We start from the raw sequence: 16,381 nt of genomic DNA on the forward strand, positions 1-16,381 counted from the left end.
TGTACATTTGTTTCAGTGTTTAAATAGAATACAACAATATTCAGTCATTTATCAAATTATGTATTTTTATAATAAGTATACATAATAACAATTAAACATTGGAATTATTTATACAATCAGTCGTAATTATATTGAATGAATTATATAATGTGTATATATTATTGCACTTATTCTATTAATTTAAATTTTTTTTAATGTCAGCAATTAAACCGTACAAAATACAAAATCTACTAAGATAGAAAAGGTGTAGGTATGAGATTTTAATTATTGCGTTAGATATTTTTTCTTACCAGTAGAGCTCATAAACCAATCTTCTCTATTCTTCCCCGATAAAGAGTATCTAATCCTATTTTTTCTTCTAAGGAAACTGTACTGACATTGACGGACTTCGATGGTTTCTTGAGCAAGGTAAAATGCATCGATGGACTGGATGTCTTTCGATACCCCCCGTCAGGTGGGTATGAGGGGCCGCTTCCGCCTTCCGGCTGCGGCGGCTGTCGCGGCAAATGCATCGATTTATGGACGTGTACGAGTAGGGTGACAGGAACGACATTATAAGCATTTTATTTAAACAAGTATGTCGCTTTGTCGAGGTTCTACTGTATTCAAACTTAAAATGGCTAAACGATAATCTGTTTTAATTCTGATACATTTTAATTTTGTATCAAGTAGAAACGTCTGCAAACGATGGTATTAAGCTTAGAAATAAATTAAAAGAGTAGTCGTGTCGTGTCGTGGTAATTAGTGGTCGTGGGTTCAAGGGCCTATGGAACTCTCCGCGTGAGCCCGAATTCATGCATACAAAACTCATCCCGTCTACGGTACAAAAGTCAGCCAGTTGGTGGCCACGCGCGCTCACGGACGCACGTCACCGCGCGCTCTTATTGTGCGAAGGAAATGTCTTGGTCACGAACAAATATTACGGCTTGTGTGTAAGTGGATGGATGCAGAAACATAAAAAAAATATCGCTATTGTTCTTTCGACAGATGAGGAAAAATAAGTAGGTAGACATTCTCGATATACTTACTTATACCTACTGTTATTATTTTCGATAGTTTTACGTGTGTATTGAATTTCTTTAGAGATGTTGTGTTTTTTACGACACAATCATGTATAGTTAGATTTGGTACAAGGTATATAACGTTAACGTACGTAACTAACGTTTTGGGTACTTATATGTTTCTTTCAATGGCAGTATGTACTCACTGCCATTTAAATATATTGTTTACGCCCTGGTTATCTTATAATTACCTGGGTGTGTAGACAAGACGCCAATCGTTAACGCTCCGTAGCGAACGAAACGCAACTGTCTCTGTCGCACTAATATGGAAGAGTGATAGAGAGAAATAACTACCTACGTTACGATACGGAGCGTGAACGATAGGCATCTTGTCTATGCGCCCTATATTCATGCTTTTTCTATTATTTTTATTCATTGTGTAACGTTAATATCTATCTGGTTTTTAACTACACGAATTTTTACAACAAATTCTTGCTAAGTTCATTGCGCGATTCGTAAAACGGCGTAAACACTGCGGTTACTGCAGGGACATATGACCTTTTAAAATGTTTCATCGGAATTAAACGCATAAACAAAATATTATAAAGATTGCAACTTAACTTGCTTATACCTAAAGTTATTTTACGCAATGCTGTTATGTGTGGTATACCTAACTGCAAGATTAAATGTTAATTTAATCAGTAGAATTCGAGGCCGATTTTGACATGAATTAAATATTACTTATATTTGTACTTAAAGTAGGTAGGCATCATCGTTATACCTACTGTCGCAAAGTACTAGCCGACACAAAAACCAGCCTTTTCTCTTTAATAGTGTGTAGGTAAAGCGGAACCTGCCGGCCAAGTGTGATACAAATAAGATATAGATTTTATTTTACTGTGTGTGTTTATTTCACTCCGCTGTTACCTTCGGCTGTTGGTGTGTGTATACCTACTTATTTGTAAAATAATTTCTAAGCGTAGGCAACCCTAGCGCTGCGCCGCTGCGCGCGATGCGGGGAGCGGCGCGTTGAAGGTCATTCCATTGTATTTTTGTGTAGGCATCAAAACGGTAGGTATTTGCGTTTTCTTTGAGAGATAAGTATCTGTTCGTAAGAACTAATATATAATCCGTGATTCAAGTCCCACCAATGACAATGAAATTTTCAACTTTTAATTAATTTCTAAGCTGATAAAGTTTGTTTTTCTTAGTCTTCTTTAGGTTTGGTCTTGGCGCTCTCTCCAAAGAGCATGAGGCACATAGTGGCGTGGAGACACGCCTTGGCGGGGAGGAACTTCTCATCGAAACTCAGAGCGTAGCGATACATCCACACTGCCTGATCGTACTCCTCCTTTGAATGAATGAATGATTTATTTGCATATGAATATTGGGTTACATAAGTAAGTGTTGGGTACAATATTTTAAATTAGTTTTTCCAAGATTCTACCTATAATATTAATAATAAGGTAAGATAAACAGAAAAATACGATCCTTTAGCCAAAAACACCAGGAAACGTATTCTAATCGTAAAAACAGGTTATGAATCTGATCTAGATTTGTTATGGATACAATCTGTCAAGTGTCATTTTTTAAGGAGCATTCCATGAAATTGTCTACCGTTGTCCCATACAAACGCGGATTTTCTGAAGATTTGCAGGTACAGGAATTTCCTTGTCTGTGACTAAGTCAAAAATATGCAGAGAAAAAGAATCGCCTCTCACAGGACAGGAAATAAAATGCGTCCGTACGGGACAGCCCGTGGAATGCTCCTAACCACAAAGTCCCATTTAAAACTGAAAGATCAGTTATCACAACCACAATACGCCTCCACATCATAATGTGATACAAGCTTTATGTCACTATCTATTTGCAAATGTATTATCAAACGATAGTGTTAGTGTACGACCGCTTCTCCAACCAAACGTAGTCCCCATTTTCTTCCCTGGGTATTGATATTATAAAAAAAAAATACACTTCGTTTTAAAATCTTAATGTAAGTATTTTAGCAAACAGCATGCAAATCCATGTAGGCATCTTAAAAATAATTACATTTTTTAATATAAACAACAAAAATGCATACTATAGAAGCACCGATCAAGAAGCCAATTTCTTAAGATTTGCTTGAATTCATTGCCTTCGAGAGCTTTTATTTGAACTGGCAATTTTGACCATAGCTATGCCCCTTTGTATTAGTTTTTATAAGAGTTAGAAGCTTTTAAAATATTATACGGAATTAGTTTTCACTCCTAACTCTTATAATAATATTCATGCAGAAAGTGCAATAGTCCAGGAGAAACTATACAACATATTACCGGAGCATGCAAAGCAATAGTCCAGACTGATTATAAGTACAGACACGACCAGGTAGCCAACATAGTCCACCAGAAACTTGCGATGAAATATAACTTGCTAACCCAACCAGCCGTTCCTTACTACAAGTACACCCCTGACAATGTCTTAGAAAACCACGCTTACAAGATGTATTTTGACAGAGCTATCTTAACAGACCGAACCACCCACTACAACAGACCAGATATCACTGTAGTAGACAAAACAAACAAAACAGCCCTTTTAATTGACATAGCAATTCCGAATACTCACAACGTACAAAATACAATATCCGAAAAACTTACCAAATACACAGATTTGAAAGATGAAATAGCTAGAATGTGGAAATTAACCAACGTCACCATAGTACCCATTGTTTTGTCTACTACAGGTGTCATCCCAAAACAACTACACACCTCAATAAAAACCCTATCGCTATCACCATCTTCATATTTACTTATGCAAAAAGCAGTTATTTTAAACACATGCCGCATAGTCAGAAAGTTTCTTCAGAATGATTTGCAACTTCCTAATATAAGTAACCAACTTTCTTCAGTTACCTTACCGCCACCAGGACCAAGCTACAACCGAGCTGAAAACGGTCAATTTTTATGTAGTGATTAATTTTATTATGAGATGCACTTGGCTTCGGCCCGTGCATTTCATTACACCGGTATTCCGTGGAATACCGAGAAAAACTAAGAAGCCAAATAATAATAATAATAATAAAATTATTAAACCTCAAATTATTTGCACCAAATAGCCAAGACTTGTTGGAGCTACTGAAAACCACCGAAGTTTTCAGTAGTGCCATCAACATGGAGTTTGGTGTCGATAAATGTGCGGTTATGCATGTACAGCGGGGGAAGGTTGTAAATTCAACAAATTTACAACTATCTGAGGCAATGTCTTTCAGATCTATCTCTGAATCAGAAACCTACAAATACCTTGGTATGTCACAGTCGTTGGGTATTGAGGACGAGGGTATTAGACAGTCGGTGAAGGAGCGCTTTTTTAGTCGGCTCACAAAAGTCCTTAACAGTCTTTTGTCAGGAGGCAACAAAGTGCGCTCCTTCAACGCCTGGGTAATGCCCTTACTCACATACTCCTTTGGCATACTAAGGTGGACTCAGACCGAACTGAACGCCCTGAACCGGAGGGTCCGACTACTGCTCACCACACACCGTATGCTGCACCCACGCTCGTCAGTTATGAGATTGTACATCCCACGGAAGTGTGGAGGTCGAGGCTTCCTAAACGCCAAAGATCTCCACAACCGCGAGGTGTGCAATCTCAGGAATTATTTCCTTAACAACGAGTGTGGGATGCATCGTGATGTGGTGGCAGTAGACAGGAACCTCACGCCGCTCTCCTTGGCAAACGAGAACTGGCGCAAACCTGTGGTACTAAGTACTGCGGATCGCAAGGCGGCATGGGAGAGTAAGGTGCTACACGGGCGGTTCTACAAGGCCCTCACGGGACCCGACGTGGACCTGCTCGCGTCGGTGAACTGGTTACGATTCGGGGACCTCTTCGGAGAAACCGAAGGTTTGGCCTGTGCAATTGCGGACGAAGTGATGATGACGAACAACTATCGGAAATATATCCCGAAGGACGGTACGGTCGACATTTGTCGGGCATGCCGCCGTCCCGGAGAGTCACTCAGGCATATCATTTCCGGTTGTTCTCATCTTGCTAACGGCGAGTACTTGCACAGACATAATCTCGTAGCCAGGATTATTCACCAGCAACTTGCTCTTCTATACGGCCTTGTGGACCGCGAAGTACCGTACTACAAGTACTCACCTACGCCAGTTCTCGAAAATGGTCGTGCCACGCTCTATTGGGATCGATCTATTATCACTGACAGGACTATTGTAGCCAATAAGCCTGACATCGTGATAATAGATCGATCGCAACGCCGGGCCGTGCTCGTCGACATCACCATCCCCCATGACGAGAATCTCGTGAAAGCCGAGAAGGACAAATCCAGTAAGTACCTAGACTTGGCTCACGAGATAACCGCCATGTGGGATGTTGATTCGACGATCATTGTCCCGATAGTCGTTTCAGCGAACGGTCTCATAGCGAAGAGTCTCGAACAACACCTTGAGAGACTCTCGCTAGGTGGTTGGATCAAGGGTCAGATACAGAAGGCGGTGATCTTGAGCACGGCGCGGATAGTCCGGCGGTTCCTCTCTCTGCGGCCCTGACCACCGGCAGCTTGGGCCTTGCCCCGCTGCTGGCGGCACCCTAGGTTAGGTTTTTTTATAATGTGTTTATATCTTTTGTATTGTTTTGTAAATGTTTTTATATTTTACTTTTATATCCATATTATAAAAAATCCTAATCTAAGATATTAAATGAATAAAGAGAATAATAATAATAAAAAAAAAACATTTAATAAACATCCAATTTTATAAAAATATTTCCATAATGCCAATATCCAGAGAGGCAAATATGGACTACGTACGTTTATATGGAGAACGGGTCGTCCCCTTTCCTCTTTTTTTCTGCCGTCAATTATGCACAAAATATTATTTATGAATTACAAGTGTCGTTGGCATACAAAATAAAATAGGTTCAGTTTATTATGAAAAACCATAATAAGTACTTTTATATAATTTAATATGATACCCTGTATTATCGGATTCAAAAAAGTTCCAAAGATACATATATCGGATTCAAAAAAAAAAGTTTCATGTAGCAATAATAACGTCAGCTTGTGTAGCGTTGTCTTGAAAGTGCTTAGACCTAACCATTATAAATGATTTCCGAATACTGAGCTTGGGCTTCACCCTTTTCGTAATTTCGATGTCGCTTATGCGCTTAAATCCATTACGTATTACCTGCCGAGTATAGTAATACAGTTTTGCCTGGCAACATCCGTGCTAGCAAAACGCATCGAGGCGTACACTAATCAAACACGAAAGCCACGAATAAACGCTCCGAGCGGTTTCACTTAACGCCAACGTTAGCGTTGAGCGAATTAGCTCCGAGCGGTTTTCCATGGCAGAGTGCATGGTATTAGATGCGTAAATTACTGTTACTAGCCGTTAGAAACGTGCCCTGTGGCTGCTGCCGTGACAACAAGTAAGTAACGGCGTTTTAGTTACTCTTATAATCACATGTTTTAGTTTATATTTTTTGCAAATAGAGTTCATTCTATTCTTATATTCTCTACCAGAAGTTATACTTATTCGTATTTAATTCACTTCCCCTTATGTGTGCTAACACCACTCAACAACTGTTTTTTTTATAACACAAATATTGCTGTGCAGTAAAAATAATGATTACCTACCTAATTTATCCGTACAATAAACTATCCCTAACTAAGCATTACCATGTAAGAATGAGACACGGCTATCAGGAACGCTTCCACTTTACTCTTCGGTGACATGTAGAAAGCCAGATATGCAACATCTTTAGCGTCTTTGTGTTTCGATTGCCTGAAATTAAGAATAAAATTGTTTAATTATTCTAGAAAACTATAAATCCAATGTGCAACAGAGACACACGCAAACACCGTGAGTGGGAGTGATCTGTCGATAACCCCGTCAGGGGGGTATGAGGGGCCGCTACCGCCTCTCGGCTGCGGCGGCTGTCGCGGGTCGCTTTCCCACCGACTGGTGGGGTGGTCAAATGGCCATCATTTTGGGGACGGTGTTTGTAGCTGGTGTGGGCCAGCTCTTCGCTACCTATCGTTATCCAACCCCGCGACTCCTAAGCTGGTGATACCGTTTGAGCGGGGCCAGGTTATGGAGCCGCGGTGAAGGCGACCGGCAGCTTAGCTGGCGTGTGCGGCGTGCTGGTGAGGCTGTGTCCGAACAGAGACACACGCAAACACCGCCCCGCCCTACTTCTCCGTTATTGTACCCACCAACCACCAACTCGGGGGCGACCCGGTGCGACCCAACTTACGTGTTTTACACATATAGGTAGTACTTGGAACACACCCTAACCTTTTCTTTTGCCTGGTTGCATCACGAGAGACAAACGCACATACCGGCGTAGGTGATAACCAACTTACATATGCAGCAGCTGCGTAAAAGCGCGCAACGGGAGAGGTGCGAATTGCGCGGGCGCGAGCGTTGTGGCGGCGGCGAGGCAGCGCGCCGCGCACGCGCCGTGTCCGCCCGCGCCGCACCACCAGCCAGCCGCCAGCGCGCCGAGCCAAGTGCGCGGTTGCTGCAACGGGAGCATGCCATGAGTGTCATAAGTGACGTTTTAGTTTGAAGAAACGTCACTTTTGACACTAACATATCCGATCCATATCGTATCTAGACCTAATGTTTGACGTCGAATTGGGCCGATAGCCGTAGATTCTTTATTTCATTGTAGTCATGTTCATAATACAGAAAGGTGTTACAAGCATAAATCGGTAGGTACATGACACCCTGTAATGTAAGGACACACAATATTATTGCCCTTAAGACTAAAATTATATACGTTTATTTATTCTTATTTTATATTTGGTATATTGGGAATGTATCCCGTACCGTCCCAGTGCGAGTTAAATTTATTTATTAAGTCAATGTCAGCATAGGAATTTTAATAAGATTATAACTTCGCATTACTTACATATTGTATATTTATTAAAATGTAGGTTTAAAAAAAATTATATGAAGGTTGATTAAAATACTATTATTATGCAAAAGTATACGGACACGTCACACACAGATGTCTTAAGTTAGCTCATTTTACTTACCTACAGGAAATATGATTTTATTTATAAAAATAAACAAAACTGCATTCCATTTTCTTTATTCCACCACTCCATACATCTAGCGCGAGCTAGTGTGATGAAAAAGTAGTTTGTTTTATTGTGATTATTCGCAAATATTTTTAAAAGAGTTTTGTCAGTTTATGCACATACACATACACATTTTACAACCAATGAACGTATCGATATATCAAAAACGATACATCGATTAATTAAAAATGAGAAATTTTAAGTAGGTAACCAGTTGGTTTCCTTTCTTATTTATTTCCTTCATCACTGCAATATTTAGAAACCCGTGACCCGTGACGTCACAAATGAACGCTCGAAGTTTTAACTAGCTAAGTATAAAAAACGAAATTATTTATGTTTAAACTTATGAGTACCTATAGCTGTAATATTTTGTTTTTCGGAATCAATACAAGTGTATTGGATACAATACAATATACAATTCCCACTTTAGTAAATTTGTATTTATTTATACTAGGTCGGTGACAACCAAGCATACAGCCCGCTTGATGGTTAGCAGTCTCCGTGACCTATGTACGCCTGCAACTCCAGATAATATTGTATTTATTCAGTGATAAGATTGAGAAATCTAGAAATGTCTCCTATACCTAAAAATAACCATCATACTAGTATAAACAAACTATGTACTTACTGTATCCACATATTTAGCTATCTTGGCTCCCAAGTTGCTATAGTCGAAGTATTCAAAGTACTCAGCAAATTTATGCATTAGAGTAAAAATAGGCTCCCAGTTGTGGGTGTCAATCCGACTGAGCCTCTCCAGAAAGAAATCTTGTGACAGATCGGAAAAGAGGCGACATTCTGGAACTTTTCTACTAGATGGCGTTAAAGATGGAATCTCAGGTGGCAATCTGTTTGAAATAATAGCATCAGTTATGACAATGGCAATTAAAATGACTAAATAATAGGTACTTATCTTTCTGTACTTACATAAAATTATAATCAGCTATATTTAGTATGTGTGTCTCTAGTATAATTGCCTGTTTTAACTTTAGCTCAGGCAACGTCAGGGATCATTCCAGTTCGTCTAGCATGAGTTGCATTCTCGAGTCGCGAGTCCATACTTGAAGTCGCGCTAGATGTATGGAGTGGCGCGCGAGAACGCAACTCATGCTAGCAGGTCAGGAGGATTTTTTTTCTTACGAACGCTACTCTTACAACCCTACGAAGCCGTTTTGCTTTCGCTTCGTACCATTAATAACAACCAAGTAAGCGCCACTCTGGTGGAATGCAATATATCTAGTTATAAATTGTAGCTCACTTGAGATCGCTATCACTGTCAAAAGATCTGAAGTTAATAATGTGAAGCCAATGCCCCAACTGTAACTTCTGGTATACGCAATCCTCCTCTTTCAAAGCCAAATCTTCCGGTTGAATATCTGAAATAATATTTTTAATAGCTACTATGTAGTATAGCGTATTTTTCATCATCATAATCAAATCATCCAAGACATCCACTTTTATGTCGTAGCTAGAGTGGACATAGTATTGTGCTCTGTAGTACCTACTAGTATGTCCAGCATACAACTGCATAATAAGTAGTTTTATAAAACCATGATGATTTTAACGTCAACTTAACTTTAAAGGCCGGTACAGACGGTCTTCAACCCTACTGCAACTTGTATCGGAACTGCATGCCGCCACCGACGTTGCAGTTGGCGTGCAGTCGGCGTGCAGTTCCCATAATAATTTATACGAAAAAAAACAACTTCAATGAGGGAGACCGGTGAAAAAAAGATTAGTGTTGATTTTGGATTTCATACAATAAAATTAAAAAAATTGTCTTGAAAATCTAATTTGCTTAACAAACATAGCGAAGAGGACAAATCGCCAAACGTCGTCGAAGAATTCCATTCTGATCATCATCAGCAGTTCCACTTCATCAAATATCACTCTTTTTTAAATGTAAATGCTTTATTTGTTTAACAAAATATAAAAATCACTATATCTATGCCTTTCACATTTGAAGAGTTCCCTCGATTCCTCATGGATCCCATCACCAAAACTGATTTTTGATAAAAACGGGACCAATTTTTATACATAAATACTTAATTTAAGCTCAGGAATGCACCCTCGAAATTAACGCAAATTAAAAAAAAAACACGGTGTATATATAAATTCAATCAAAAAAAATATTTTCAAAATCGGCTCAGAAATGACGGAGTTATGATGTAACAAACATCAAAAAAAAAAACTACCGAATTGTGAACCTCCTCCTTTTGAAATCTTGAAGTCGGTTAAAAATTGCAGTCCGTCTGTATCGGTCCCTAATATTGACTTACAGTAGGTGATGGGACTAAGTAAAATAAAAAACCGGATAAATGCGCAAGTTGGACTCGCCCACCGAGGGTTCCGGACAAATTTAAAGCCAAGATGCGTCAACCTCTATGAAATTATGACGTTTAAATACGAGTAACACTAGGCTATCAAAATCGCTGCCAACTTAACTCAGCTATAACTCAAACTTTTTTTTTGCAAATTTATAGTTTTCAGACTTTCCCTTGTACTTGTAGTGTAAAACGATATTACTTACCAAATGTTTTCAACGAGAAGTACTAAATTTTGATTCCCTTGAAAGTGTCGAAATATACGTTTTTTGTGGCATAAACGGCCGTATCTTTTTTACTTTAACTAACGGCCCGATTCGAAGAATTAAAGATTAAAAGATCGATAACTAAACGACTTGTCAAAATTGACGTTTATTTCGTTTCCGCTGTGATCCTAATAAGATCTATCTACGATATTCCTAGCGTCAAAGTGACTGGTTACCCGAATCGAGTTGCTTCTGTCAATTCTACGACATACAAACGATATCTAAATGAGAACTTATCTAAACCAGAACTTATTGTTATCGTATTTCATTCTTCTAATCGGGCCGCTAGAAGTTTGATTTTTCTTACACCTTCACGAGACTGTAGACCTGAGTATATAATTTTAATTTCAACTCGATACCTCCACCGCGTTCCCGAGGTAAAGGGTCTTGACACACAGACAGACGGACGGGCATCAAAGTGATCCTATAACTGTTCCGTTTTTCCTTTTCAGGTACGGAGCCTTAAAAAAACCGATCTATGTACTAAGTACAAGAAGAAGAACGTATCAACGTGCGAAACTTACGTCTAATCTTACACAGTTACGCTTTTTTCCTTGTAGATAAGGAAAGCTCTTGCAATAAGTCTAAAAACGGAATAAACTAAATTTATATTTCACACACATTTTTTCCTGGATATTCGACGTGTTTTTTTTTATTATTGACCAGAAGATTTTTTTTTTAATATTCACGTTATTCAGTATCAAAAGACATCTACACAAAAATAGCAAATTTTCCGTTAATATAACAAATGTTACACTTCCCGACATATAAACACACATAACTAAATTACAGTAATTATGTTTTTACCATTATAGCTATTATTGGAGTACGAGTATCTGGAAATAGTTATAAGAAATTCACACGCACATATTCATACATACATACTCACATACATATACCCTCACATAAACACTTTCACTTACATACAACTTAGTGAGATTACCTTTTTAACTGTCTTTGTACTTAGTTTGATAGTTAGTCACATAATAAAAAAATCTTATATTTAATTAGCTTAGCTTTAACAATAATATATTCTATTAAAATAAGAACCGCACCATTTCGATACTTCTCTGAGATTCCCACGTTACAGGCTGAGCCTAGTGTGTATCAATGTACTGCTGCTCTTGTAATGCCAAATTCTTGAAATAAATATATTCTTCTTCTTCTTTAAAATTAATTGAGGAAGTGTATCTAACTGAGAAATAACTAAGGAGCGAGCTATACGTTGGACCTTCCGTAGGCGCGCGGGATGCTGACAACGCATAAGCTGTCCCTATAGCTACGAAACCTACTAACTGATTGACCCTTAAAGGCACTTTAGTACCTATACCACGACTAAGTAAGGCAATCTTAATACAATTACGAGCGCGCCTGCGGCTCGTAATAGCACCGATGGTCAGCTCGGACAAGCCGACAATAATTAAATGAATGCACCGCCATAGGTGGGCAGATCAAACACATCCGTTTTATTCGGTCAAAGGCAGGATACAGGATGCGTTATATTCTCTACATCAGGCTTTTATGTGAACTGATACCTACGCGCTACGGTTGACATTTCACTACCCAGCGGAGTATTAGTTTCTCGGAAATTTATTTACACACATCCTTATAAACCAGTGTGCTTCACTTAACTAGCTTCCTCAAGATAAAATGTGCACGACTAATTTTTAGGGTTCCGTAGTCAAATAGGAATCCTTATAGTTTCGCCATGTCTTTCTGTCTGTCCGTCTGTCCATCCGCGGTTTGGCTCCATGACCGTTAGTGCCAGAAAGCTGCAATTTGGCATAGATATATAATATTAATATTTTTTGGATTTTTTTCTTCGCGTAAAATGGGGATGACTTTTTTTTCGCTTCAGCCCTATGGTGTGGGATGATGGTGGATAGGTCTTTCAAAACAAATAGGGGTCTTCAATAACCATTTTTTGATAAAGTGAATAATTTCGGAAATCGCTCCCCTGTAACTTTTAAACCATCGGTCAAAAATTATGAAAATAATCATGAGATTCAATTACTTCCGACTGCAAAATTGTTATGTTTGCGGATGATACTAATGTGGTAATAACATCAGATAATATAGACGAACTTAAATCAAAGCTGGAAAACGCATTGGTTAACTTCCATGAATGGTTTCTTGCCAACGGTCTCATATTAAATACGGAAAAAATTAGCATTGTCATATTCAAAACCAAAAACAGAAACGACCTGAGATAATATTCAACAACTCTGGAGTTAATACAACAGAAGTAGTAGGTAAAATTTCTTGGAGTTTACATAGACGCTTTGCTAAATTGTAACACAGAATTAGATGCAATTGAAAGTATAGTAGGCTCAGCTTGTTACGCTCTTAACGCTAGAGCATTTAAGGCAAGTATGGAGCATTTAGTTTATTTTGCTCTTGTTGAATCGAAGCTGCGATATAGTATCAAATTTTGGGGCAATACGTATGACTACAATATCAAGACGGCTTTCAAAATTCAAAAAAGAGCAATAAGGGCAACGGTAAGGATACCACCATGGATATCATGTACGATTGGTTATTCTAACCGTACCTAGCCTCCATATTTAGGGTTTTGCTTTCGGATCTTGTAAAAAATCTGTCAAAGTTATGGAACTAAGGAAGAAAGAGAAATTCGTTTGAGTTCAAGGAAAAAAAACTCAAAACAGTCCAGCACTCTACGCAATATCAGGCTATTAAGGCATATAACAAACATCCAGTTCACCTAAAAATGATCACATCACACGCGGAATTTAAAATTAAGTTAAGGACTTTGCTGTTAGAAGGCTGTTTTTATAGCATCAATGAAATATTTTAAGGACATAGTTCATAAACCTATAATAATAATATGATTATTTATTTTTAAGCAATTATTTTTGGATTATATGTAACTGACATCGTACATGCCATGAATTCTTGACTTGTTTTCCTAATTTATATATATTTTTTAATATCCTGATCCTGAATTATAACCTAGCCTTTTGACATTTCAGTGATGTTTGTATTATTTTTTATTATTATTTATTAATTTATTTTATTTTTTATTATTTTATTTATTAATGTAAGTTAGCATGTAAAAATACTCAAACATAATACTGTAAAATGAAATAAAAAATTGAATTGAATTAAGGTTGAGTGGCAGTATTTACTGCCTCGTGGCATTAAGTCCGCCTTTTGTACTAAAAGATTGTTTTCTTTTGTGCAATAAAGATTAAATAAATAAATTAATTAAAGCTTAATAATAACAAAAACTGTAGCGAACATGATCGGTTAAGCCGTTTTTGAGTTATCGCAGTCTTCCCTTTTTAATACGTACAAAGCGCTACAAAGGTTTTAGAATGTTAAGTGCACTTGGTTACTAATAGTTCCCGTTCAAGGTAGCCTATTATGATTCGCGGTAACTACGAAACTCTACGGTCAGCATGGCCCAACATGCTCTTGGCCGATTTATTAGCGCTTGGGTCGCTTCGTTTTTCATTTTTGAAATGCAAAATGAAACGCACAAGGAGTTGTTTTTAACTTACTATTGCATCCTTTCGATCCACATCCATGTAATGCACTGTCCACTATTTGCCGCATCTTCTCGAAGTTGTGATGATGAGCTAGTATCTCTTTTCTGTCAGCGGGCATGTTGGTCATGAAGGGCTCGAATATATGGCCGTCGATGTGGTCGACCGAGGATTGCATGTCAACACTCTTAGGTTCCAACGGTCGAAATTGAGAACCACTATCTGGAAATAAGTTTTGGAGGAGGAATCAGATGGATTTTATAAGAAAAGGAGTATGGGGAAGTGAGGCAAGAAACATGCATTTTCCGTCAAAAATTTGCTCCATAGTGTAAATATAGTGTAAACGATTTAAGCTTTATTCATGTGAGCCGCCGATATTCATTTTTTTTATACCACGACGATGGCAAACAAGCATACGGCCCGCCTGATGGTAAGCAGTGGACGCCTGCAACTCCAGAGGTGTTAAATGCGCGTTGCCGACCCCTTAAAAACCTGTACACTCCTTTTTAGGGTTCCGTAGCCAAATGGCATAAAACGGAACCCTTATAGTTTCGCCATGTCCGTCTGTCTGTCTGTCTGTCTGTCTGTCTGTCTGTCTGTCTGTCTGTCTGTCTGTCTGTCCGAGGCTTTGCTCCGTGGTCGTTAGTGCTAGAAAGCTGAAATTTGGCATGGATATATAAATCAATAAAGCCGACAAAGTCGTACAATAAAATCTAAAAATATTTTTTTTTTTAGGTTACCTCCCCTACACGTAAAGTGGGGGTGAAATTTTTTTTTCGCTACAACCCTAGAGTGTGGGGTATCGTTGGAAAGGTCTTTCAAAACTAATAGGGGTTTTCAAGAAACATTTTTTGATAAAGTGAATATATTCGGAGATAATCGCTCCGAAAGAAAAAAAAAATGTGTCCCCCCCTCTAACTTTTAAACCATAGGTCCAAAAAATATGAAAAAAATCGTGAAAGTAGAGCTTAAGAAAGACATTAAATGAAAACTATAGCGGACATGATCAGTTTAGTTGTTTTTGAGTTATCGCAAAAAGTTTTCCCTTTATAGTAAAAAGACTTATTTTAATTAGGTACTGATTATGCAAATTTGCCTATTTGTTTAACTCAGGTGAAAGGTACCGTTTCATCCCTTGGTTAACAATTTACTATACTTTAAGCTCCAGTTTAGCTTATTGTGACGGAAGAGTAACTACGGAACCCTACACTGAGCGTGGCCCGACATGCTCTTGGCCGGTTATTTGTTTGAATAACCATATACTGCTCTACTGTTGGGGAAACCTCGCCTCGGAAGGGAGCTCATTCCACAGCCGGAGCGTTCGCGGGAGGAAATTCCTGTTAAACCGCACAGTACGCAACCATTTAGGTTCTAAGAAGTGAGGATTCATAATTATAAAAATCATTCCAATTAATAAAGTTAACATCATTTAAAAGCTAAACTAATCATCACTTTTTAGGGTTCCGTAGTCAACTAGGAACCCTTATAGTTACGCCATCTCCGTCTGTCCGTCCGCGGCTTTGCTCGATGGTCGTTAGAGCTTAAAGCTGCAATTCGGCATGAATATGAATGCAATTCGGCATGAATAACGTATATAAGTCAATTATGCCGACAAAGTGGTGAAATAAAATAAAAGAAAAAGCTTTTTAGGGTTCCATAGCCAAATGGCAAAAACCGGAACCCTTATTGATTCGTCATGTCCGTCTGTCTGTCCGTTTATGTCACAGCCACTTTTTTCCGAAACTATAAGAACTATACTGTTCAAACTTGGTAAGTAGATGTATTATATGAACCGCATGTAGATTTTCACACAAAAATAGAAAAAAAAAACCAATATATTTTTGGGGTTCCCTTAGAACTAAAACTCAATTTTTTTTTCATCAAACCCATACGTGTGGGGTATCTATGGATAGGTCTTCAAAAATGATATTGAGGTTTTTAATATATTTTTTTTCTAAACTGAATAGTTTGCGCGAGAGACACTTCCAAAATGGTAAAATGGTAAAATGTGTGTGTGTGTGTGTGTGTGTGTGTGTGTGTGTCCCCTGTAACTTCTAAAATAACAGTATGATAAAACTAAAAAAAAAATATGATATACATGCAAACTTCCACCGAAAATTGGTTTGAACGAGATCTAATAAGTAGTTTTTTAATACGTCATAAATGGTACGGAACCCTTCAGGGGCGAGTCCGACTCGCACTT

The 16,381-nt window shown here is 38.3% G+C and overlaps 1 protein-coding gene across 1 annotated transcript in view; it reads right to left on the reverse strand.

Moving 5' to 3' along the window:
* Positions 1 to 213: 213 nt before the first annotated feature.
* LOC133517157 (tetratricopeptide repeat protein 17) overlaps positions 214 to 16,381 on the reverse strand; it is a 41,025-nt gene continuing 24,857 nt past the window's right edge. The window contains exons 14-19 of the mRNA XM_061850339.1: positions 14,194 to 14,400; positions 9,341 to 9,458; positions 8,711 to 8,930; positions 7,360 to 7,517; positions 6,673 to 6,778; positions 214 to 2,352 (exon numbers count right to left, since the gene is read on the reverse strand). Coding sequence (XP_061706323.1) covers positions 2,209 to 2,352; positions 6,673 to 6,778; positions 7,360 to 7,517; positions 8,711 to 8,930; positions 9,341 to 9,458; positions 14,194 to 14,400 — 953 coding nt within the window. The 3' untranslated portion in view covers positions 214 to 2,208. The remainder of the gene's footprint in view (positions 2,353 to 6,672; positions 6,779 to 7,359; positions 7,518 to 8,710; positions 8,931 to 9,340; positions 9,459 to 14,193; positions 14,401 to 16,381) is intronic.

Source organism: Cydia pomonella, chromosome 4 (genome assembly GCF_033807575.1).
Source record: "Cydia pomonella isolate Wapato2018A chromosome 4, ilCydPomo1, whole genome shotgun sequence".
Taxonomy (NCBI): Eukaryota; Metazoa; Arthropoda; class Insecta; order Lepidoptera; family Tortricidae; genus Cydia; species Cydia pomonella.